General features: G+C 34.6%; 1 protein-coding gene across 3 annotated transcripts in view; it reads right to left on the bottom strand.

Annotated features, from left to right (window-relative positions):
- LRBA (LPS responsive beige-like anchor protein) overlaps positions 1-27,897 on the bottom strand; it is a 397,026-nt gene that overhangs the window by 122,894 nt on the left and 246,235 nt on the right. For all 3 annotated transcript variants that reach the window (XM_083836333.1, XM_083836331.1, XM_083836332.1), the window contains 4 exons: positions 11,529-11,646; positions 9,701-9,803; positions 7,684-7,799; positions 5,020-5,132 (listed from right to left, as the gene is read on the bottom strand). In XM_083836333.1, coding sequence (XP_083692459.1) covers positions 5,020-5,132; positions 7,684-7,799; positions 9,701-9,803; positions 11,529-11,646 — 450 coding nt within the window. The remainder of the gene's footprint in view (positions 1-5,019; positions 5,133-7,683; positions 7,800-9,700; positions 9,804-11,528; positions 11,647-27,897) is intronic.

The raw sequence follows: 27,897 nt of genomic DNA, 5'->3' as shown, positions 1-27,897 counted from the left end.
TGTTTAGTGTTTTGGAAAGGATGGAGTGTCCCTCTCCTCAAAAAAAGAGCTGTGTTTCACAGAAAGCATGACAACTTGATACCAGATGCTTATGAGGATCCGATAATTATGTTTCTTATTAAAAATATTTAAATCCACAATAGATTAACAAACAAATCATGAAAAACTTGTCTCATTTTCAGATATCACTGCTTCAGGCTCACTGTAGTGTGGGGCCAACCTTCATATCTCTACCACTGTTTCTTGAGGTGACCCAAAATTGTAGGAAATATACTGGACTTTTTCTTAACTGCCAGGGACTCTGATACAAAGGTTGAAATATTTTATTTCCTGTACTGTCCTTTTTTAAGCAGGGATTCACATGAACTGCCTGAGAGGAATAATATTTATACCTTCTTTCAGAATGTATCCTGTCTGGGTTTGGAATGCTTTTTAATTAAGTGCTATCTTTTGTCACAGGTGACAAATTTACTGCCTGAAATAAAAGAGACAAGGCAACCAGGGCAGAAGCTGAGCCCAGCAGTGTCAAGTGTCACAGGTTTCACTACCCAAATTTCAGATGCAATTGCCTATCAAAATAAGTCATCGCCACTGCACCAATTATTGTTAGTTCTTACATTCTTCTTCTCACCTTTTTACAGTGCCTGATTTTGGAACACACTTTATGCTTAGAAGGACACTGGTGAGTTTTATCTGGTATTTACCTACATTGACTCCTGTGTTGGAGCATGAGATGAATAAAATGTCATTTTATTTTTCCTTCATGAAAAGCATTTATTCACAGAATGCCTCTACTACTTTTAATGCCTCTCTAGACAAAAGCATTTTAAAAAATTTGCAAAATTACAACGGTTACAGATCAAAACACCTGCTACATTCTATCTCCTTGCTAAAGGTAACAAGAGATAGTAAGCAAATTTCCTGCCCTTCCCACTCTACCTCCTCACATAGGAAAATATTAGCGTGAGTTATATGAACGGTGAATTTGTGCACCTGAGATGCACACCCTACAATAGAATTCAAGTTGACATGCTGAAGAGCACTTAACAATGAAGTTTACATTAGAATAACAAAACTAACCTTATTTGTTATAGGAAATATATGTGTATATATATATATATATATAGTATATGTATATATTACCTCTCTTCTGTCTTTGATACCAGTGGCTCTCACATACCAATTAAACACCTCACTTCAATGAAGGTGAGAGTTATTTGTTGCTTTTGTACACTTGGCTGGAACTGAAGTCATTGCTTGTATAACAGTCACTATAAAATTGATGATGATTTAGCAAATATTACAAGAAAATGACAAAAATGAGAATAAAAATATTATGTACACATGTAGCTACGGTGAAGACAAAAGAAGATTTAAGAAGGTTATAATTTAAGGTTATAATATAATTCTAGCAGTGTCATTTTATGATCTTGCAAAAATTTTATGTCTTACGAAAGATAAATTATCAACAGCATAGAGCAAGATCTCATAAAAAACTTTTCTGAGTGTAAAATCATGTTTTGATAACTCAGTGTTTTCCATGTATTTTTACCTCATTTTTTCCCTTAACCAAGTCCAGAAACACATCACAATTTATTGCTTCCGCTGAACAAAGAAAAGGAAAAAAATGTGTTTTTGAATAACATAATACAGAAAATGGGACACATTCTGGTGGGAAACTGTGTCTGTTGTATAAATAAAATATATGTAGCTATAAATATAATATGTAATACTCATTCCAAACCATAGTCACCTCTTAAGAAATAAAAACCCAACTCAAAGCTGGGTAACAGACTGGCAGTGCACTCCTGGCATTTGTCAGGAACATTTGTCAGACTGACAGTAATATTAACCACAATCCATTTCAGTTGCTTTGGTTTATCATTGTGTGACTGATGTTTAAAACAATGCCATAAGAAGCTGCTTAAATAAAGTGTTGGTTTAACCTATACACTACAGTTCTTTAAATCTGTACTAACTGTGGACTTCTAGCTGATATATTAACAAAACTGTTACTCATATTTGTCATTCTACATATGTAACTTTAACTTGCAACTTCTAAAAAAAACCTTCACTTTTGATTTTCTTAGGAACCCCAAAAAAGTAAAAATATTGACCTGACATCTTTTCTTCAAGACCAAAATATCTATGCAAGTCCCACACTAGGACTGTTAAAACCATGTAAAATGTTAAGTGAAATATATTTAAATATTTTTAAAACCTTTAACAGTCCAAAAGCATAGGCATCCTACAATACATATCTAGCCGTTGTTTTGAAGTTTTACCCCAAAGACAAGGTACAGGAATGCAAATATCACAACACACATTATATTCAAACATATTCACAGTTGAACATTAGCAAGGTACTGCTGGTTTGTATTTTTCACATATTTGCCATGAAGTCATTACGTGACAATTTAACATTTAAACTACATAGAGTTGATATTCCTAGAAATGCCTAAACGGTAACCAAAACCTGAACTACTGTATCTGAGACAGGTGTGTAATAAAGACTTTCATCATGTATAAGGGAATGACTTGCATTCATCCAGAACAGCAGTTACATGTTATGACATATAGATGCGCTCTCACCAACGACACATAACAGAGTATCATAAAATAACGTTAATAAAAAATCACATCAAAAAAGAGTGGTTTTCCTACCTAATTTTTTACCAGAGGCAAGAACCTAACCTAAAGTGAGGAAAATTGTTCTACATTGCACTTACTTATGTTTCAGGGTAGAGGCAGAAAAACTAGGACTACAGCTCTGGCTGAGTTGATGAGTTTACAAATTAAAATAAAATTAAAAGGAGATTTCTCAGAAGTATAACAGGTGGGCAATCTTTTTTTTTTGTCTTTAATTATTTTAGTAATAGCATATTTTCATTACTATTTAACAAAAATTAATGGAAACTGAGGTTGCAAAAATCTTATCATAATCAAGGAAAGTATGAATGATTAATATATTTAATTTATGTACTAATTCAAGCTACACAGCTGATGTTACTCATAAGCTTTCAGTTTTCACTTAAATATAATTCAGGCAAACACCAATTCCTTTATACAACTAACGTGCATGAAAACATGAAAACAGTAACTGAACAGCTAAGTTCACTAGTGAGAAGAATCTTTCTGCTACACTGCAGACTGACTAGCAAATACAAAGTCTTTTGTATTTGCTCTGTATTTAACTTCTCTTAACTACCATTATTGTTTTTTTTATTATTTTTCTGAAAGAGAAATTCAAGTGTTTGTTGTTTGTTTTTTTTCTCTAATTATCTCTGCATTTTGCAATTTATTGTCTTTGCATTTCTTCTCAGTATCATCTTAACTCTGGATTTTGGATATTTATGCTTCTACATTTTGAACAATTTCAAATTCGTTTAGTCTAGACCGGTGACAAGTATTGTTAGTTGTAAACGATTCAGATTTTATTTTTTTTGGCATGGGAACTGTTAAGAAAGCATTCATTAAATTTTACAGTAAGAAATTATTTTAAAATATTATGTCTTTGAAAAAAATGCTACAATGTAAGATATGTGTAGGTTTACCCATGAATATGGATTTGTGTCAGTCAGACATTCTGACTGAGGGAGCATCAAGTTCATGACTTATTCGAGTAGTATTATTAGAAAATATTACAATGACAGTACCTCAGCATCTCTCTGCTTTGGACTTATAATATTATATATTTGTTTTTATTTATATATAATATATATATATGTGTGTGTGTGAATTTTATATATTTATTTTATACATTTATTTTACATATTTATATTGTATAGCTATAATATATGTATATTATATATACACAAAAAAGGCATAGAATAGTCTGTAAACATATATAGATATGCATATACACATATATACATATCTATTTGATGACTGCACAGTGCTTTTTAAAAGTTAAAGTACTAAATGTGTAGTCAAAAAATCATTTTTCTGGAGATTTTCAAACAGACCTATGTTTAGTTTAATCAATAATGAATTGAAAGTAGGAACTTTTTTAAACTGCCTTATTTTTGGATTTTTTTCTATCATATTACTGTTTTGTATAGAAGACATTTGTAAAAAAAAAAGTTCTAATTAAAATATTTTCTTTAGCTTTTCCACTAATTAATTATTTCCCCTTACTCCAAATGCCAACCAGATTTTAGAAAAAGATCCAGTTTTTAGGTCCATTTAACTAGTCCAGCACCTAGTTTGTGGCATCCCTGCCTATGGCAGGGTGGTTGGAACTAGAAGATCTTTAAGGTCCATTCCAACCCAAGCCACGCTATGATTCTATGATTCTAGTCTTTGTAGAGAAAATGAGACGCTTACACTTTGTAAAATGAAATATTATTTTCTTGCAAAAGATTGAAAGAAAATAATCACATTCTACAAAGCTTTAAACAGGCTGTATAACATCACATCTGTGTATATTCATTTGGGAAAGAGCCTTAGAAAAACAAGACTACTCCATGAGAAAAAAGTAGTTCATCAAAGCTGTAAGAAACTAACCATCCTTCGTCTGTTTGTCTGTTTGACAAAGGACAGCTGCATTACTTAAGCATACCTGAAGCTGTTTCACAAAGTAAATGAAAAAATAGTTTCTACTTTGGGAACATGGGCAATGATTTAAAAGTTCTTAAAATATGGTATTATAGGTTTTACTACTAAAACCACAGTTCTCATGAGAAAACCAGGAAATTATTTGGCAAATTTTTAATCTTTAGCTGACTTGGCATCCCTAACTTCATTAAAATTTGAAATTAAATGCATATGCTCCAACTAAGAGTACCTTCCATTAACAATTCTTAAATTAAAACAATCAGAAGTAATTAGAATACATCGATAATTCTTTTCTCCACAAAAACAACCTTATCCCTATTATCAGTATATGTATTTACAAATGAGACACAGTTAACGGTTGTGCATTATTAATGCATCACACACAGCAGAAGACATGAATGAGACTGAAAACTACTGTGATAATTATTGGAGAGAACAAAAAGAGTATCGGATGACAAATACCTTTGACAAATCTCTGAAGTTGCTAGGAAGTGTAAGGTCCAACTCATCTGATTCATAGTTGGTGATAACCCAAGGGAAGACAGGGTACTGATTTAAATCATTGTAAGTGCGACCTGACAAACAACAAAAACTTGAGTTAAAAGGAGTTACGCTTAACTAACATAAGAGCCTCTGAAGATACAACCATATAGTTTCATGAGTTCCTCAAAAGAACTGTAATTTATTTCAGATCCTTTATCATTTCAGTGTTCTACTTTGCTTTACTGAAAAGGACGATAAAAAAGTTTGCAAATTGCTAGTATTTAAACATTTCAGCTCATTTCACTTTAATTGTAAACTGGTTTGCTGGCAGTAAGAGTTAAACAAATTCATTTTCTATACATTTCTCCCTGATTTGTCTTTTTCACCTTGTCTTCTATCTCTGAAATGAAACGCAAAAAAATACAAGAGTCCAATGACATTTGCTTATATAAAAATTAAAGCAAGTTTTACATACAGCATTAAATTTAGTATGTGAAGAAGCTCAGGATTTTAGAAATTATACAGAAAACAAACATTTCATCCAGAGCATTCATTTTAAGGTGAATTCTCCTTGATCATCTGTCGATATGCCAAAATTTAACAAAGAGAATATCTGTAATATATATAATAATAAATATTACATATATATTACATATATATTATTATATATGATATATATTATATATATTATATTATGTATCTGTATATATATAATTATATCTTATATATTATGTATTATATGTTATATATATTGTATATATATTATGTATGTTATATATTATATATACATGTATTATATATATATTCTGGATCCAAGTTCACATATGCACCTTCATGCATCTGTAAGATAGAAACAATATCCTTCCTCCAGTAAAAGCAAAATATCCAGTTAGAATAGTCTCCTATACACAATACATACACATACATGTTACATGTAATCTGGTTTATAATTTTAAAATGCGTAATTTTTGCTTGGATTCTGTCTTTTTTTAATGATACTGTTGCAGAAGCTCAGTCATTCACATCACCTCCCATCCATATGTCCTCAGATTTTGTCTAATCCGGTCTTAAAAGTCTCAAAGAATAGGTTTTTACTTCTTCCCTAGAGAGATTATTTTATAACCCAAACTATCAGATTCCAGAAAAAAATAAAATAAAATAAAATAAAATAAAATAAAATAAAATAAAATAAAATAAAATAAAATAAAATAAAATAAAATAAAATAAAATAAAATAAAATAAAATAAAATAAAATATCTAAAACCCACCCTAAGTTTGTATTTTCCTAGCTTTCTTACACCAGCCGGTATTTGTCCATCATGGTTTGCAGAAATTATAAATGGTATAGCTAGATATAGCTAGATCCTTTCTTTCCCTTATCAGTTGGACATATTACACATTATTCAGGACTAAGGATACATGACACCTACATCTCTGTTTGTTTCAAATTGACAGCCATCACAACGATCTTTTACCTCCCCATCATGGGAAACTAGGCTTTCCCTTTTTCCATAACACTATCTTTTCATCCCTTTTAACTTCCAATACCAAGTAGCTAGAACTCACTTTATTATTTCAATAATACATTAAAGCTGAAAAGGTTAATTCACTAGAGACACAGAAAACAGTGTCAGGATCTTGCCTCATTCCACTTGGGCAGCAAGGAAGTATGTAAATCCAACCCTACTTGTATAAAATCTGCCAGCACCCTGGCATCCCCGACTTAATGACTGATTGCGGAAACTAGCCAATCTGACCGTTTGTATAAAATGTAATTAGTGTGAGCATAGGCATTTGCTCTACCAGTCTTTTTAGAAAGAGCTAAGTCTGAAAGGGAAGTAGTAGACCTTTCAACACTGTCCATAGCATAGAAAAGAGCTGAAAATTGAGAATTTTTGCACAGGCCGCGGTTGCTCTGCAGACAAAATATGTTGGGAAATGAAAGAGTGGTAATGAGACCTAACAACCTCCATCTACTAAACCGAAGTCAAGTTGGCTAAAAACTAATGGGCCAAGAAAGGATACATGAAATATAGCTATGCATTTATAGAACAAGACACTAGGACTGGGGACAACTGCACTGGGGAATGCATTAGGATTTGGAAATGGATGAATGGCGTACTGGCACAGCAATAGCGGTGATCCAAACACCATCAGAGACCAACCATCCATTTTTTAACAGTAGTATTTACTGGCTCCAGGAATATCATGCTCCCCAACTGACACTTCCCAGAGGGATCCAGACCACCAGAGACATTGTTATATCAGCAGTATTTAGAGAGCATAGTACTTACAAGTATCAAAACTTAGAATCCTAGGGGAAAAAGAAGTTACTATTGCTGAAACTCTATTAAATACGGTTTGTGTAGATCCTGTCCTCCCACAACAGTCAAGATATTCTGACTTGAGCTATATTTTTAAGTGCAGTTCAGTACAGCTTTTTAATTGCATACCATGCTATGTATAATTATGAACAAAGTACATTTAAGAGGATTTTGTGAAGTTATTATTCAGAACAAAATTTTACATAGGAAAAGTTACTTGTTCAAAGGGCAAAATCTAGCAGTGCCCCAGGACTTCTGAGATTGTGCCACAATTAACTAAATGCTTCCTTTCCTGAGTCTTTATAGTAATTTGTGTTACCTGCTATAGTGTTTAGAAACATCAGGTATTCAAAGTTGGAAATTTCTCGGTGTTGCCATCGCTGGGTCATATTTGAAGCTTTGAAAATCTGTCGTGGACTAGCCAAAGAAATGCGCCTGGAAAACAAAAATAAACATTGGAAAAAAATAATGGGAAAACCTGGTGGATCCTCCTTTTTACCTACTTAAATGTATTGGCAGTTTTACATATTCTTTTTACTAGGTCTATGCTAGATTTCTCTGGAGATCAAACTGCTATTTTCGATACTTGAAGTTCATTTTTAAACTTTTATTATCTAATCAGAACAAAAGACTTAAAACATCTGACAACTGGATATGCCAAGATTTGAAAGCTTTCAAACAGAAACCTTTACAGCTGTGGAAATTCAGCTTCTCCACAAAGGCTTAGTGTATTACAGAAACATGTTACTAGCAATTTAGAGACATGCCTGACCATTAAATAAGAACATTACATAACTTAAAATTTCACCTGAGAATAAAGTCATCTTTCAGAAGGGATTTTTAAATTCCCCAAGTACAAAGGAAAAAAATGATAAGATGATAGAACTTTCATTATGAAGTCCATCCTCTTGAGACTGAAATTCTGGGCAGTATTGGAGAGTAAATCATAAATAACTCCATTAAACTTTTAGAATCTGATGCCAGATTTCCCAATGTTTGTGAACGAATACAGAGCCACTCCTTGGAGTGCTAAATCAAGCAGAGAAGAGCTTATTATAAAATTCTCAAGATTGTCTTGTTTATCATAAAAACATCTGTAAATATCAGAACCATATAATATAAGGAAAAAAATCTAGATATAATTTTCATTAATAAATCTTTACTTCTATTGGTAAAAAAAATTACAGAAAACAGTTACAGAAACTGTTTTTTTTTTAATTTCAATAAATGTCATTGAACTGTAAACCTATTTATCAATATAGATGGATGTGAAATTTTGAACAAATTTGTATATACTTTCATTTATATTTTAAAATTTTCACAGATAATTCACTTCCGTAAATAGAAACCCTTAAGATCTTACAGCGCAACAATAATAGCAATCAGCAATTCAAAAGATTTTTTTTCTGGACATGATAAAAATGTTTCGATGTCATCTACCTATCCATATGTACAAAATACTTTACAAAAACCCAATTTTTAAGAAAGAAGAATAAATCTATTCCTTAGAGGTTGGTGTTTCTTCTAAAACTTCAGAAATTAATCTACTTTAAAATAGTTTTATCACTCACTAAAATCCAAGAGTTAAGCAATCCAATAGACATGGGGGACACCTCAAAAACTACTTCCATCAGCCTCAGTGAACATTAAAACGTGTTGTTGACTCCCATCCAGAACATATCTTGCGACTGAGCCCATATCTTCTGCTAAAATCATAGCAAACTGAATCATAACCTTCAGTTTTAGGATCCAAACACACATCCTGCCATGGCAATACTAGTTTCCCACTTACCCTAAGTAAAATTTAGCTCCGTCCCCCAGAGCTGGAAGACAAACATACCATACTAATCCTTCACATGCTGTTTAGCTTATATTGGTCTACACATCACTACAATATCCCCTTGATGAAGAACAATCATTTTCATCTGGGTTTAAATACTACAGAGGATTCAAGGATGTTACAGTCAAGCTAATATAATTGAAAACTGCCATAAAAGCTAATCAGTCCTACTATCAGTCTTATATCAGACTTAAATTTCAGTGGGTTGGTAACCATAAAGAACCCTATTTTACTTAAGTATGGTAAGTGATTGAGTCTCACTGGCAAAAAGAAGCTAGCTTCCCTGTAGCAGACAGAAATCACAAAAATAACCTCAAATCCAAAAGTCATTATATAAACACAATCCAAAAAGCATGAAGAACCGACAGGCTTGAGGGTGTGCACGTTTTGTAAACCAGTAGGTATACATGCTTTAAACAATAAAGGTTGGTTTGATTAAAAAAAAAAAACAAACTCTTAGAATTCACAGATATAATTAATTCAAACTGTAAAATACCTGGTCTGGGGTAGTCCAAAGATAGCACCAATACCGACCCGAGGAAGACAATTAACCACTTTCTTTACTGTTGCTTGGTCAGGGAAGTTGAACATGACACCAACTGTGAACACAAGAAATGAAAACAATGTTATTCTGCAGCATTTATTTTTTGCCTTCTGGCCCAATAAAACATAAACCTAAGCTTAGGTGCTGAACAGACTAGACTAAGTCTAGTCAACTGAGTCAACTAGTCAACTAAGACTAGACATGTTTCCTTGAGACTACTATAGATACACATTTATACAATTTCTGGAACTGCTTCTATTTTCCGCTGAGAGGAATTTCAGCAGAAGTTGACACTTTTACAAACCTTATGAAGCCTACAGTTGTTTTGTTTTCTGAACAGAAGGCAAATCTTTATGTACACATTGACTAACTAGAACTAAATAAAAAAATAGTTTATATATGAACTGCATCACATTTAATAGCTTACTGTCTATTTTCAATAACAATATATTTAACATTTATTATATTTAATATATAAATATTATCTTCATGTTTCGTCTGAAACACGGAATGACACTAATGAAATAGGAACCTAAAAATTGGAATAACATAATCCAATTGTGATTCCACCAGTGGACATTTATGACTTCACAGAGGCTAGTTTATGACAACTAGGGGCTCTAAAATATGAAACTGTTTGAGTACATGATTAATATTCCAGTGGACGATACGCACTTCCAGATATGCACAATGATGCTCTCTGCAAGATCCGTGTCTGATTCTTACCAGCTATGTTTAAGGTTAGAGTTAATTTTAAACTCAGAGAAAAACTATTTGACTGATATATTAACTGCATAAAAGATGTTGTCCTGTGAAACACGTGCTGACTTAAGGACAACAATGTTTAATATCACTATCAAAAAAAATTCTCTATATTTGAAAAGTGTCTTCTTAAGACCTACGTTATTTGATGTCTTTGTATACAGATTTCAAAACTTGGTTTTCAAAATTTCATTATCAGTACAAAACCCTAGAAGATCCTGAAGAATCTTAGTTTAAGCTGCAAAGACATCATATAACCTGGTTTAGAATAAAATTTAAGAGGAGAAAATAGCAGAACAAAATTCTCTGAAGTCTAAACTCACTATATTTTGAGTGACTTGTCAGACTACATATGTATGTTTGAAAAAGGAGCTGAAGAAAGTAGAGTGAAAAAAATGTTCATAAGCAGGGTTAAGCCCACATTTATTTCTTAGAATCACACTAAGATCTAACTGAAAGCTGCACTTCTCTATTTATATAATTTTAGAGATATCTAAGAGCTGCAGATTATTGCATACCTATATTTGAAAAACATTAGAACATTGGAATACTATTACTAGAAATAAAGCACAAAGCTATACCAGTAACTAGTCCAATCTGGTAGTGCAGTTCTTTCATTCCATCATTCTTAGCATGTATAACTAATAACTGCTAACCCTCCCAAGAGACAAAAAAAAAAACCTTGAAGCAGATCAGAGGTAGGTGTGCCTTAAGCAAGAATGTTTAGATGCCAAATAAACATGTGGGTATAAATGGAAGTTGCTATAAATGAAATGAGGCATTGTTAATTCCCAGTTACTGTGTTTGAACATAATTCCTCAAGAAAAAAACAAACAAAAAAGGAAAGTGGAAACAAAAAATACAATAGAAAAATATACTACTTTAAATATAGAGGCACTTAATCCAAACCCTTCCACTACTTACACAAATCCATAACAAAAAACGGAGTGACTAAACAGCCAAACAGAAAGCATGTGTCCCCAAATCAATACTTGACATGGCCCTAAACTCACAGTACCTCTATTTGCCATGAATATCTCCAGTGCTGTATTTTGCAGAAGATAACGTCGAGAAAAGATAGATCGAATCTCTGAAAAGAGCCATTTTCCATGAAGTCCTTCTGTATATGCCAGAATCTAGCAGAAATGAGAAAGAGAGTGAAAAAAAAAATGTTTTAAATATGTTGTCAGTATAGGTAATGTCTTGTGAAAGAGAAACTGTCTGATGCACAAACATGGATTCTACCAATTACATGCAAAACCTGCAGCAAAATTAAAATGTGCTCAAATTTAAAATCATACTATGATAATCATACGATCATGGACTTTTTGAAGTCCTAAACTCAATTCATGCCAAGGCCTTCTAAAAATTTGCTCTATTTTTTCTGTATTTTCCATATTAACTGTGTTTTCCATAATCAAGGCAGTTTCAGAAACATTGCAAAAGGTTTAGCACATCAGCAAGATATAAAAGCATATTCTGAAAATATATTACTAGTGCCATCAGATGTATCCACACTTGGCTTTAGCATTGTAATAACACGACTGTAACAAATAAGCAAGAAAAAACGTCTTCGAAGAAAAAAATGTTCCTTACGTTTATCGTTAAGGCAACATTCATTAATTCTAGAAGTATAAAGGTTGGCTGTATAAGAGGTTAAGTATCATTTTGTCAGCTAAGGTTAAACACAAACCTGCAAATGAACTCAGCATAATCTCTCTATGGAGTAAGCGGTTGTCAAAGTAACTTGTTACAATTCCTGTCATCCCATCTGACAGACACAGATGCTTAGTCTGCCTTCACAATTCAAACTAATCCCATTTTTAGTCCTCAGCCACTTTGTTTCTTTGTTTCTTCACTTTTTCCTTTTCATTTCAAAGCTTAATTATGTAAGTGTTAAGAAACAGCGGGATTGGACACTCCTCTGCCTCAGATTAACAATCCACAAGCAAAGAAAAATATCTGAGATTTGTCCATTTTAGCAAACACAAATACTTCTAACATAAATCCATCACAGAAAAGGAGTTGCAAATATAATCCTCTTTAACATCATCACTCTTACAACAACTTCACTTAAGCAATATACTGTGAATAAATACAAAACAGAAATAAGAGATGAAAAAAGTAAAATTCAAGCCTTTAATATAAGACTGTTTTTGAACACAATCACCTGCCTGTAGTTTTTTAATGGAAGATCTTGCCTCACATGTACTGTATGTTCACAAATAAACTGTTTTTGCAGCACAGAGAACAGAAGCACTATAAAGAGCACTGCAAAACACAGTGTAAAATACCATACTACATCTGTGAGTTTTATAATAACAAACAAGTGGGGCAAACCAAAAGCAGCTAGCACAGAAGCTCAGAACTTACAAAGGAAATCATCTCCCACACCTTCTTCCTTTTTAGTTAATCTCTCATCTTCCCCCCAATGCGACAGACAACTTCTTCTCCTCTCCCAACACCCCCCCACACACAGAAAGAGAAGGAAAAAACGCATAATTATTCTGAAACCAAACTCCTGAAATGTGATGAAAGGAACAGAGACTGCCTATGGTTACCAATCATTTCTGAAACAGAGGAACTATCCGAGTTGGGCCATGCTGACACTTTCCCTACCACATCCACAACCCAGCCCCACTAATTGGCAGCTTTGTATAATTCTGCGGTGCTACTCAGAACCGCTGTGTTTTGCTTTTGTCTCATGCATATAAATATCCTTTGAAGAGCACAACATCAAAAGAGGTGACAAAGGAGACAAAGTTGTGGTCCCTGTGTACAAAAATTTCTTAGTACTTTTGCTGGTATTCATCCATGTTACAATCTTAAAATTGGAGCTTATAATTTCAGTGCTTATTTTTAGAGAGAATCAGGAATGTATTTCTGCATTTCTCTGCGTTTCAGTAGCAGCAATTAAAACATGACTGATTGTTACTACGAATCAGCACATTTCAAATTCAGACACTTATTACATGGATACTATGAGTAAAATCAGCAAGGTAAATATTACTTTTACCCTGTGAGACTGGTGTTTGTTGAGATGGTGGAAACACTGCAAACGGCCAAACGCCATTTTTTCAAAATGGGAAGGAAAAGCATCAACAGCAGAGCTAGTTTATGTTGGGCGGCTCATACAGCCATGCTAAAGTTACTGAAATAACAGGATTTACAGCAGAAACTTGGATCAGGCTACAGAAAGAGTAGCAGTCACCGCTGGAGCAATTCTTCAGGCCGCTCATTAACAGCGGTTATCAGGAGCGAGAAGCAGCTGAGGCCTAGCTGAGCCAGGCCTTCGTTCCGAGTTGGAACAGTAGCTGCCTGGTCCGCAGCTTCACTTCAAAGTCTCTGGAGTTCAATTAAAACTGGATTAGGTGGAAGCAGCCCTTCTTTGGGACACTCTGTTCTCTGAACCTCCTCACACACTGACAGCACCCTAGACAGAGGTCTAGCCCTCCAATGAACCGGTCGCTATGGAAACTGCATCATTACCATTGCTCTGCGCTTAGCGCGCCCAGTGGACTAGATGAAAGATCCAAGCACATTTCTTTCATGTGTATTAGCAACGATTCCTTACGAAAATCAAATTCTACCTTTTATTTCTTGACAGACATCCGGTTTTATTAACAGAACCCACTAGTTGCAGAAACTGGTTAGCACTTTAAGTTAAATTCAGAATTTTTATTTTGATACCAGTTTTTTTTTTTAATCAGTGCTACCACTTCTGATATTTTCAGTTTCAGAATTACAACTTGCAAAACACTTTTTTGCATTTTCCTGTTTTCATCCTTAAGTCACACAACACAGAAATCTGTTTAAGAATTTAAGAACCACCATTTTATTCATCCTCTTGTATTATAAGTTTGGTTTAAAAATGACTCCCAGTTATTTCTGTGTTTTGTTACCATTGGTAATAGTTTTGGACTAACTTGTGAAGCAAAGACTAATGGGAGTGTACAATCTAATTTAACATGCACAAATAGTACCACCTGCCCCACATGAATAGATATCCGTAGAACTTCAGTTGATTCCACACATCAGACTGAAGTTTAATCTATGCACATTTCACTTATTTGAAAATATACTGGACCCTACAGGAGAACAGACAATTTATATGGTTTACCATTTCCATGAAAAATACTTGAAGTAGATAAATGAGCTGTTCGTACATGATTCTACAAATCTTATTACATGAACTACTCTGTGATCAGACTTTCACAGAATCACAGAATGGTTTGGGTTGGAAAGGAGCTTAAAGATCACCCAGTTCCAACCCCCTGTCATGGGCTGGGACACCTCCCACCAGACCAGGCCTTGAACACCTCCAGGGATGGGGCATCCACGGTTTCTCTAGGCAATCTGTTCCAGTGCCTCACCATCCTCAGAGTGAAGAATTTCTTCCAAATATCTAATAAAAATCTAACCTCTTTGAGTTTAAAACCATGGCTCTTTGTCCTGTCACTACAGTCCCTGACCAACAGTCCCTCTCCTGCTTTCTTGTAGGCCCCCTTTAGGTATTGTAAGGAAAACAGATTAACAAACAGCATGACAACACAATTTAAAATACAAAATTCCTTTCACCTCTGCATGAAGTCCCTTCTTTACTTCAAATAAAAAAATGAAGACCCAAACCTGCAATCAGTTCTCACAGTCCTGCTGCAGGCCCTGACGCTACCTGACTGGAAGAAAACCTACAAGAAGCCAGTAGGTAAAGAAGAGCCAACTTCAATTTCCACTTTGAGAACACTGTGAATCAGAGTTGCATGAAAATGCAGGTAGCAAAGAGCTGATTGTTAATTAAGATCACGTGTAAACAAGTCATCTCCTCACAATTCATAGCTGTGTATCAACATGAAAATACCCACCCGGAAGCTATTCAGTTTTGGACACAAATGCCCAGCCCTACCTTTTCTCCAAAATCCCCTCCAACCTTGATTATAAACAATGACTCTTGTAGAAAATTACATGCAATAGTTTAAAAATACCATCTGTACAGCTTCCTCCTGAATTAGGAAAGTAGTATTTTACTGAGGACTAGATGAACAGTTTGCGTTACATTTTAAGCAAACCAATCAGCTATCATATTTTATTTTTAGAGAAAAGTACTATTGATCTCAAAAATGAGAATATCCTATAAGTAATTAAGTCTGCAAATGGGTTATAGAACTGAAACAGTAATTGAATAATTATATTACTTTAATGTGCCAGCCAATTTAACTGTCATGAGTAAAATAAAAACTAAATAGCTTATTTAAAAAGCTGATGAATATTTGTATATTTCACAACAGTTTTTCTTGAGACCTCCTAAAAAAGTTACAGAGCACATTAATCGAGACACAGCAAAAACAAAATGCATTTAATTTGCATTTAAATTTGATTGCAGCTGAGAGAGGACCTATGCAAATAAATTCTTCTAGTAGCATTCTTAGTCTTTTGGGGTTATCTTGGTTCAGGTAGGCAAAATTACTGCATGTAGAGGATATAAAATCTGATTCAGAGTTCATCAAGAATCTGGATTGCCACCACAATCTCAGCCTTGTAAATACATTCCACGTCTTCAGATTCTACTGTTCAGATACTATTTAGTTGCTAGCTGTAGCATTCACAGTGAAAGGGTCTTATGCCGATCTTTTTTTTAAATACATCCAAGATTAATAGTAATGTTAAATATCCAAATGCTCTTAAATAAATCACAGAACTTATAGTTTATTTTAGATTTCTCAAGAGAATAATGAATAAGATGTTCTATTTTAAAAAGTAGATATTTATACATGCAGCCACTTAAATCTATGCTCAAATAATAGTAGTCTCCCTTCCAGTCCCTCCTGTAAGCACACAATCTGCTATACAATCCTGTTCAGCATTTTCATGGGTGACAAACTCAATTAAACATATTCATTACTTTAATGTTCCACTAGATGGTTTTACCCAGCATAAAAAATTTAAATAAATAAATAAATACTCTGTGACCTTTGTATCGATCAAGCAAAATGGCTTATGCCTGGGTGTGGGTGGTGAAGGGACTGGGGAGGGGGTGGTAAAGGACTCTTATGTTTTCTCTTCCAATTACTGGAGGAGATGATAAAACCACAGCAAATGATGTATCAGCTCATTTTATCTTATCGCTTTGGGGCTAGGTGACAATGAAGTTCATATTTCACTGGTTCCCATTGAAGATTGTGAAAATTACTTGCCCTTATGACCTGAAATTTCACTAGAAGACAGAAATTTCTCTTCTGCAAAGTAATGCAATTTTTCAGATGTCAACCTTTAGCCCAGCTTTAAAAATTAATTTCATTTATATTAACCAATGATATTGATATTTTCACAGAATGTTCTTTGATACATGAACCACAGACTAGCAAATTGATGTGCTTTAGAAGGCTAAAATTATTTTATCTGAAGCTGCTGGGGACAGACAGATTTACCACAAACTGGAATTCCTATTTCACAGTATACTGTTTATACTAGCCTGATATACTTTAAGGCCTCTGGACCTGTAAATAGTGTAGTCTTTAGTTACAACTTAGAAATTATTTCCAATTATAGAATAGATCTAGAAATGAAACTATGTAAGTGATACACAAACAAAAACACCATTTGTGTGGAAATGAATAACGTCTGTCACAGGCCACAGATCAGTACATGTGTGATGACATGAAAAATACTTACCAGATGATTAAAATAGACGATGCACAACTATATTTTCTCTCTTTATCCTGACACTAAAGCTATATTTCAAAGTGAAAAAAATTATGCAATGCAGATTTTCTGAAACTAGTCTTCCACTAACTGCAGATAACCTTCTCCCCGTATCAAGATCTACCTTTGAAAATTCATGACAGGTATTCATAACAGGTTTCGTTCTTTTGAATTGACTATGAGGTTCCCAACACCCCATAGGTTCTAATAAATCAGTAAACACTGTTAGCAAAGTTAGTACCAACTATCTTACTCCCTTCCACTGCATCCAATACTTCACGATTTCTTTGTCCATTTTGATTATCCCTGCTGAATCCTAGGCAGCAGGACTAGCAATGGTTCATTATGAGTGGCAGAAAACATTTAATCAAGTAATCATCAAGCAATGGCAGTGTCCTGTCTTTAACCATGGCCAGCACGGTGGGTAAATAGAATATTTTCTCATTTTTTCCTTCATTATATCATAAGTTTAAAAATTCAGAGAGCATTTTTAATCTACTCTAATTAATAATAACAATTCTGGCTAGTCCTGATGTCCACACAGACTGACAGATTCCACAACTGCTTTGTGAACTGCATTAAATTCTATGACTTCATCATTTTATGTGTCAATGAATTTCATCATTTAAACTCTGTAAATACTGTATATACTACGTAAATATTTAAAAAAGCTACTGTTGTTGATATCAATTTGTATATATTGGACAAAAAAGGAAGTTACCTGCAAAAACTCAAAAAGATAGCTTAAGCATCACTGATTAAAATTCAGTGAAACGATTTGTCAGTGTGTAGAAGCTGTCAAACTAGCTGATCACATTAAGAATTTGGATCAATAATGCTGAAATGAAGTATTATTAATATCAAGCCTCTATAGTAATGAATCGTGCAGTGGCAGGCTAGCTACCCCACAAGACAGAATTTTGGAAAATTAGATTGAGAAATTCCATTTGCCATCAGTTTACCTATGCAACCGAGGAGCTGGTGTCTAGACCTGCCTCAAAATTCCTCACAACTCACTTATGTTGGTGCTAACTACGCAACTTTCTGTCAGCACAAACCTTGCTACCTCGTTACTTAACTCCCTTTCAAGTTTATCATGTGAAAAACTAAACAACAAAGTACAGGAACTTTAAGATGCTCCAAACTATGTGTTAGTGAAAACTGATTGTTTAATTTGACTTCAGGTCTCCTTGTGAGCTAATCAAAAAGGAAATGTAAATTCAGGTTGTGATAATCTGAAAGCGACCATTTTTGAAGTGTTTACTGGAAATGGGGTTATAAAACAAAAACTCTTCTTAAACTTTAACCTCAAAGTTTTTTGGTATACTCCCTAGGATTTTGTATTACTGTTAAGAAAAAAAAATAGATATACATTTCTGAGGTGATAAGTATGACCGCAAACCAAATTTTGCCAAGGTACCCAAATATGATCATTCAGAAGGCTTCATAATGGAAATAAGTTTATGAGGAAGATACCAAGGTGTGTCTCTCTGAAATAACTGAGTTAATAAAAAATACTTTGGAAGAATACCATCAAGGACTATTTTTAACAATTCTGTTTCTGAACTCTCCAGTATAACATATCTTCAAAGGGTCTCAAGATCCTCTTTTTTTTTTTTTTTTTTTTCCTGGAAAGATTTTACACAATGAAGGGTATCAATTCTTTTTGTTCCTTGTGTAAGATAAATGAAGCAAAATTACAGAGAGCAAGGGGTGGGGATGTGGCCTCAACATTAATGATTAATGCTAGGTTTTTAGTCAGCCTGGTTTTCAGATGATCAGAACTGACTACCGTCTTATTCTCACCTATAATGTCAGACCTGATTCTCTTTGAACAGGTCCTCTCTTTCATATTTCTGAGAACTATGGTTATCTGCTTGCATATAAGAAGTATCTTCTTTTTGATATTTAACAAAGTTATAACAAGTAAAATTATGGCAGTTAGCAGAAGACTTTGTCCCTATCGAATTTTGCACAGATTTAATCTGGAGAAGAGGAGGCTGAGGGGGGACCTTATTGCTCTCTACAATTACCTGAAAGGAAGGTGTGGGGAGCTGGGGGTCGGCCTCTTCTCACAGGTAACTAGTGATAGGACTAGAGGGAATGGCCTCAAGATGCGCCGGGGTGGTTTAGGTTGGAAATTAGGAGACATTTCTTCTCAGAAAGAGCAGTCAGGCATTGGAACGGGTTGCCCAGGGAGGTGGTGGCGTCATTATCCCTGGGGGTGTTTAAGGGAAGGTTGGATGTGGTACTTAGGGACATGGTTTAGTGGATAATATTGGTGATAGGGGGATGGTTGGATCAAATGATCTTGGAGGTCTTTTCCAACCTTAATGATTCTACTATTCTAAGATTGTGCTGTTGTGCTTTGTGCACCTTATTTCTACTTAGTGGCTCCAATCCATTACATGCTGTTGTAAAACTACTACAATAAATAGCCTTTCAAAACTATTTAAGGGATTTTGAGAAAAGCCCTAAAAGCCTTCTCCTGTTTAAAAGCGGAAGTACCTCAGAAAGTCATGAAAGAAATCAACCAGAATTATTATATTTTTATAAAAAGAGGGTATTTACCTTTATGATGTTTCTTTTTGTTTGTTTGCTTTTTCAAGTTTAAAGTTCTGGTTGGTCCCCCCTCTTCTTTTAAAAAACTCCTAAAGAGTTTTTTAACTATCTACTATTTAACTAGTATCTACTATTTAACTAGTATCTACTATTTTAACTATCTATCCTATCTACTCCTTGTAGATAATCTTTATCAGATTATATTGGTTGATCTCTAAGGAGTACAGAGTCTGAAAACTAGGACAATTGCCAGACTAATGACTCACAGCAGTTCATATCCACAGCAGTATAACTAGATATGGTGAAAGGTAATATACAGGAGCATGCATTTCAAAAACAGACCATGGAAAACAACATAAAAGCTTGCTGGTTTTGCTGTCTCTTAAACAGATTTAGCCACTGAGGTTTCTTTAAAAAAATAAGGTTCATGTTTGTTGTAATTGTCTCTTCAAATTTCAGTTTTGAACAGCAAATCAGAGTAGTCATGTAAGATTTCCCACTGCTGTGCCCTGCACCTGTCTATTTCACCACTTTTAGGACATGACTTCTCCCATGGGCTGCTCCTGCATGTATCCAGGAGATCTCTATCTGGCCAGAACACGTGCAAGCAGAAGCAGCAACTGCAACCAAGGAGGGAACAAATGCACCTGCAATACTGGCAGATGTCCAGTGTCTGCCATTTTGATCTGATCTTGCAGACGATGGGTGAGGAGAAAAACACAAATGGGCAATGAAAAAAAAAAAAGTTTCAATGCCAAAAAGAAGGATTTTTTTTTTATTGATGACCTGTAAGCTGACCTTCATATCCCTTCATCAGAACAAAACAAAAACAAAAAACCACCCCCACACATCTGGCAGGAAGCTTGAGTACCAGTCATCATAAAAGACTGCATCTGATCAGCTCATTAATGGGAACCAAGCCCATTCGTAGAAGAACAGATGTGCCTCTTGAAGGCAAAGAGAAAAGTCAGACTCCAGAGCTGCCAATCCAGCAGTTTACATTAAAAGATTCTGTGCTATGTTTTACAAGAGATATGGCACAGAAGGTGCAGCTTGCAAAGGGATGGGAATGTGAAAATGGCTTAATGCCACCTTTGTGCTGCACAGACTCTAGACTGCTGCAGGAACCAAATCCCCTCTGAGTATACTGGAGCAGCTGCAGGGGCTGCTGTGTAATTACATACATTTGCCTTACTTTGGATGTCTGGTAGCTGCCCCACATCCCAGGACTGCACAGTACTTTATGGTATAGAAAATCTCCCTCCTGCTCTCAGAAGTTGGGACAGAAGATACAGCAGTGCTTCTAATAAACCCTCCACTGCTCAAGCACTGCTCCTCTCCCTGCTAGTTCATTTACTATACACCAAAGCAGAACAGAGACATGACAACAACATAGGGAAATCATTCTTAGTTATCAGAGGACGTCCCCCACATGCACTTTTTTTAATCAAGACCCACAAGAGTATGCCTCATATTCTGTATCTGTATTCCTACATTTATCTTATATTCCAGTAAAAGTAGATTAATTCCTCAAGTAAAGGAACTGGGTTATAATCAGTCAGTGACAAAGGTTTTGCTATGGCCTATGACTGCAAGAGAGAATCTCTTCTTTAAGATCACCCATAGAAATAATTTGACCAATTAAAATGAATCATGTTCCTAAAGAACAAAGAACAATGAGAACAGAAGGTTTTAAACAATAACTGCTGGTTTTCATCTCAGGAGATGGCAAAATAAAGTAGTTTAAATTCAGCTTTAAAGCATTCCTATGAGTACAGACCTTCTTCCAAGGTTAATTAAGCCATGGACATACCTAATGTGAGGTCTATGACCACATCTAGGATTCTAGGGTAACAAAACAAGAACATAACCCTAATTTCAGTTTTAAAATGCAATAGAAAATTAAACTGCATTTCTAGTGCAAATGATTGATAAGAAAGGCTTGGAAATGTGATACAAGTGTAACGTACACAGACAGCAGTCTGGGGATAGTTGAACAATTGATCCAACAACATGATTTGCCTTGCCATTCCCCCTAGGGTATTAAATCTAAAACTTGCTACCACTGAGGGCCCAATAAAAAATGACCTATCAAAAAATTCTGCAGATGACAGAAGAAGAAGGGGCTGTAAGTCTGTGTGAAAATATCAGCTCTTGTGAAGAACTGTAATCTGGGCTGCGGTATGCATTTATCTTACAAATCCACTATACTGTTATGCACAACTGGAAGTTTTCCTAAAAGGCAGAAAAAAGGCAGATCTAATGTGGGAGTATTTACAAAGCACCGGGTTCCAGCCAATATGTGACAGTCTGTTTCATAAATGCTCAAGTCAAAAGGGAAAAAAGTCCTGTAAACTGCTTTTTAGACACAATTAACCTCTTAGTAATATCCTATCCACTCCGTGCAAAGTGCTGCCAAGAAATAACAGTTCCTTGAGAAAATACAATAATTTATCTTGTCCATGAATATTTCATTTGCAAAAGTAACTTAAGGCAACTCTTATCAAGCAAATTAACTGTACTTGAAGGAATGATGCGGGAACCCTTCTTAAACCTTTAAGCGGGAGAAAATCTAACTGGGTAGCAGTTCTGTTCCCAGTCAGCTCCACATTTTGAAAGAGGTAGATGTTTTTTATAAAAAAGCAGGAGATTGAAGACATGAGAAAACATAATTTTTTGAAGGCATTTTCAGTTCTTAAGTGATTTAGTTTGTAACTCAATGTTCTTTTGTTAAAAAGAGTAGTTTAAGACAGAAGACCTATCTGTAAGTTACTGAAGGTTTGCTCCATGACTAACTACGTCTGGAGTACTTACGAGTAATTTAAACAATTTTGGATCTGGAATCAGTGAAATTTGAAAATACTTGAAATCATTTCCTAAGATGAGGACACTTATTTCCATAACATGCTAGCAATATAGATATGCAAGTAGGTTAGTCATTTTAAAATACGTGTCAGAGGCAAGACTACTGCATTTGAGCTCTGAAATATAAAAAGTATCACACCCTACAAGTAGGAATGCATTTACAGCCAGAAATGCCTGCATATTTATCTCCAGAAGATACACGGCAAGAAGTTAGAAGTTGAAAGTTTGTGGAGTTTGATGGTTGACCATTTATTACAGGACAAGGAATATTCCTTTCTTTTCCATGAGTATGTGAAAATTATCTTCTGAAAAGACTAGGACACAAAACTTGAAGCAATAACACAAAGAATAAAAGTAACTCATCCAGACACATCTGTACCGCCAGTGAAGAACTGATAAACTGACCAATAAATCATTGTTCCTAGTTGACAAAAGTTGCATTTGTATGTCCTCATTTAATAATTATAGTTTTAAAAAATGTGGCATTCAATTAAAAAAATAGACATATCAACTTTAATTTGTTACATCAATTGTTGAAACTTCATATATACAGTAGCATAAAGAACCTGCAAAAATAACTAAAACTGGCAAGTATCTGCTTCTTAGCATTCCACCTAAACACAACGTCGGTGTTGATAAAATCCACTTTTTAAAACACGTATCCTTACAAATCTTAAGTACTGTCATCTCATCTCCCTGTTGGAGTTTGATTGATTACGCCTTTTCCTTATGTTCATTAATCTCATCACCTTATCTTTTACACCACTTCATTTTAGCAGAAAGGCAATAATAAAACCCTCATCCATTATCCTTTTACTCATCTAGTCAAGCGGAAATGGTTAATAACATGCTACAAATTGAACTTCAATCACCTCATTTTCTCCTTTGTCGAATGTACATTAAAGTATATTCCAAAAGTGCAATTTGTTTTACAGGGGAATTTGTGTTATATTGCTACAGACAACTAAAATTAAGTGTTTCTCAGTTTGATTATTAAATATATCCAACTGTCCTTTTATCTCTGATACTAAAACATTAACTCATTTTATTAGGGTGTAATAATACAAGAGCCTTATCTCCCAGAACACAGGGACATCTAGTCTGCCTAATAGTAAGTGTTATACAATGGGTCATTTATCTTTCCTTTTTTAAAAAAATATGCTTGTGATAGTTTATGAATTGGTACATTATTGCAGATGAAATGGCTCTCCATTTAAGAAAAGTTAATTTGTTTACATGTAGGCTTATCTTCAAATGCAAGCCCCATTAGAGAAGCGGTCTGTAACTGTCAGAGCAAGTGAAGGGGGGAAATAGGTGGATGTAGAAAAATTTAGAGCACAGTAATTTTACTCTGATCATCAATTGCCTGTTTGAATATAAACTGTGTTCTACATACATTTTTAGCAAAATTTCTATGATTCTAAAATGATTCTACAGAAACACTGATTGAAATAAGGGTCTCAGAAATTGTTTTTATGAACTCTCCTCATCATTCTCAATATGGACGTATGTTAAACTAAATGACAATTCTCAAAAAACAAGAAAAATCTACTAAAAAAAATCTGAAATGAGACATGCTTGGAGTTCTTTCTTCCAAAAAAGAAAATTAGAAGGATGGGTGAAATTCTAGCTCAATTTAATTCAGTGACAGTAATCCCTTTTACAGAAGGGAAGCAAGATGTGCTCATCCGTTTTTGTATCTCCCTAGAAAAAATTTCACTTGCACTTCTGTCATTATGTCAGGGAAACAAGACTGATTTCACTAGATCCTCAGTAAAACTGTGGGTCAGTATAAACCAATATAACCACACATACTGTGCAACTATTATAATAAAAAGATGTTTTCCCATTTATTGTCTCATCTCAATTCTACAGAACACTGTTAATCTTCTAAGAAGCCTGAGAACACCAAAGTTCTACCTTTACTCAAAGAAGACAGAATTATGGAGACAGTCATTTTTTATTACCATCAAAACTTGCGATTGTTAGCATCACAGTATATGTATATACGTGTATATATATATTAAAGCAAAGCAAAGCATATATACACGGCTTTAAGTAAGTTATAAAAAAGATGTAAAATTGTTTTTACATTCCCCTTACTGGTCTACCTTTTTTCAATTCTCTGTCCATGAGCAGTCACTTTCTACTGCTACCCCAACCCTACTGTTCTAACAGCACTATATTTGAGGTCAGCTGGAGTGGAGAAATGATTCAGATAGTAAATAACCTGGGGCAGGGAGAAGAAAAAATGCGAAGGTTATTTTAGGCTGACTCACTTCCCCTGTTCTGTTCACTGCACAACCGCTCAAATGCTTTCCCACAAACAACGGGGAGACGGAGGGTGATGTGATGGGTCCTAAGGCCATCTTACCTTAAGCCAGGACTGTCACTGAGAGGAATGCTTCTAAAACTTTGGTTTAGCAAAATCTTTACTCCAGTCAGACCAGCCTCTGTGTACGACTAGTTCGGTTTTCAGTCCTGCAGCTCTCTGGGTTCTTCCATTTCTCTGGGTGTTTCAAGCAGCCAAGCTCTAACGCGTATCTTACCTAGAAACTGTCTTGAAGTCCTCCCTTAATACCACACCTCTAAAAGCTTCAACAGCTTGCTGACATATACAGCTGCTGGTTTCATGTTGAAAATTTCTTCTTTTGTCATGGAAAATGTCTTGTTTCTTGTTTTCTTGTACTTTGACCAGTATTTAAATATCTGTAACTTCTGGTCCTACATTTAGAGAGGAAGATCTCTGGTCTGTGTTTGTAAGCTGTGGTTGTCCAGTGCTGTCCCTGTCTATGACTAAGGCTTGTGTTACAACCTAGTAAAATAAAAAGCATTCTGCTTCTTCAAAGCAACAGACTTTGCTGTCTTTGTTTAAACTACTTTGTCTACGTACGTGACACATTTCAGCCCAGGAATAAGCAAATTCAATTCTTACTGTAATAACTTGACCACTCAAGAATTCAGATTTCTTTGTTTTCATGAAGTTTGAAGTAGTTGACTACATTTTGACTTATTTCAAGCTACAAGTAATACTGACTCAAAAATACAAACTAGTTATTATACTTGCCATCTACTTGCTGCAGAATCACCAGATTAAATTATAATATCGATTATTTGTTAAAGCCCAGATGTTTTAACTTCCTTTTATGTTTTCACACGTGGAGACCACAATTGTAGTTGGTATCAAAAACTTGTATTTCAGCATGACTTGCACAGACTTAGCTATTCCAAGCAGCATGGTAAAATACTAGAAGCGTATCAACATAATACATTTTATAAATGCAAATTTCTAGACTACGTGCATGCACAGAAATTGATCTAATTCATCTGAATTTTTTCATGTCATACTTCTGAAAGCTACCTTTCAGAAAACTGCTTTCTTTAAGTGTCTTCTGTTAATAATGCCTCCCTCTTCTGCATGTATAACTGAAGAGGTTGTCTACTTGCTTCCCTTTCACTATTTAATGTATATTAAAACAGATGTTCAAAAAAGCCCTTCAGGTTCTTCATGAGAAAGTCTAGCACCCGAAAGAAATAAATAGAGAATTAGAGCAAGCTATAAACCCAAGACGCTTCTAAATTGCTGTCAGTAGTTTACCAAGAGGTGCAAGTTTACACAATGTAAGTTGAATCCTTCAGCTGATGCCACACTTCTGCGAAAAGTAAATCACTGATGCTACAGCACTTGAGCACAATTTATTGCAGAAATAAATGAACAACTGAATACTAAGCAAGTCAATGGGAGTCTCGATTCCAGTCTCTAACCACCATTCCTGTACCACATAACATGTCATCATCTATAAGTAAATGAGTTAATCAATTTAATGAGGATTCAGACAAATCGGCTGCCTAATGAGCACTCAAACTGATGTGGCAAGGGTTATGCTCCAGTGCTGACAAAATCAGTTTGATGAAACTGTGACAAAAGCAGCAAAGCACAATTCCTTCAGCACATTTTCCTGCATCTTATTAGCATGAAATTATAATCACTATTTGCAAAACTGTACAGGGAAACCTTTTATTGTGTCAGTCATGTAAACATATGCTTTATCTACTCTTCTTTCCAGCAAACCTGTGCATATTGTTACAATTCAGTTTAGTAATTATTCAGTTCTTTTAGGAAATGGTAGAGTTGTTTAAAGTAATTTAGTTTGAGTATGCCAAGAGAATTTCCAGAGTCATTATGTTGTATGTTTTTGCATTTTATGAATGTGCCATTTGGAAACAAATATAAAATAAAACAACCAAGCTTTGCAAACAGTTCAGGAAATTAACACTAGAATCTCTTTAAAATGTAACAGGGAAGATCCAGCTCTAGTTTTTAGATGAATAGTGATGGTCATATGCTGATTTCTCAACTCCATAATGCTCAGATGCAAAAATCACAGACAAAGGGAATAAATAAAGCTAACTACTGTCGTAACTAGTTTATCAAAATCCTTTACACGTGGCTTCTCAAAGAATTTTCTAGCAATACTGACTAGTTATGTCAAGGCTCAAAATGCAGGGCCAAGAAGTGTCCAGAAGGCTTGGATTAAATGTTGAAAATAATTAAAAATGGAAATCTGACAATTAACAAAAAGCCATAATTAAAAAATAATAATAATCAAACTTAATTCTTACTTTCCAAGTATTACCTGTCTAGAAAACTTTCTGCAGGAAAGGAAAAGTGTCTCTGCATAGAGTTGTTTAAATGCAAGTGATACAAAGGCATATTAGAAAAGTTTTCATGTTTTATCCACAATTTAAAATAGTGTCAGTGTATCAGCCATACAGATCATATAAGCCTGTACTAATTTACAAGAACGAGTTTCTGGATGTGTTCACATAGCTGGCAAAAATCTAATGTTTTATAGACTAATGTCTTTCCTTTCTCCAGGAGAAAGTGTCATACCTCTAATATTTCCTTGCTATCCTGTGAGCACTGTGAGGAGGGAAAGAAATTGCTAACAGTCACAACTTTTGCCCGCATGGGATGGAGCAGCTTCAAACTTTGAGAGCAAACTTAGAAGAGACAACTGACTTATCTGTAAGGACACACAACTTTAGATACCAGTGAAATTGCATTATTTGTAGTAGGCTTTGTCATTCTGTTGACTTTGGGATCTGTGTTTGAGCACTAGAACTCAGCGGCAAGATTTCTGAAAAGCAATCCAGAGGTAATGTAAATGATACTGCATCCAACAGGTATAGAAGGATGTCAAACTGTTAAGAGTAATTAGAAACATTCCTAAAACAAAAAATATGTATTTATATTTTTA

The sequence above is a fragment of the Anser anser genome (genome assembly GCF_964211835.1).
Source record: "Anser anser genome assembly, chromosome: 4".
In the NCBI taxonomy this organism is placed as follows: Eukaryota; Metazoa; Chordata; class Aves; order Anseriformes; family Anatidae; genus Anser; species Anser anser.
This window is presented reverse-complemented; position numbering and strand designations above follow the sequence as displayed.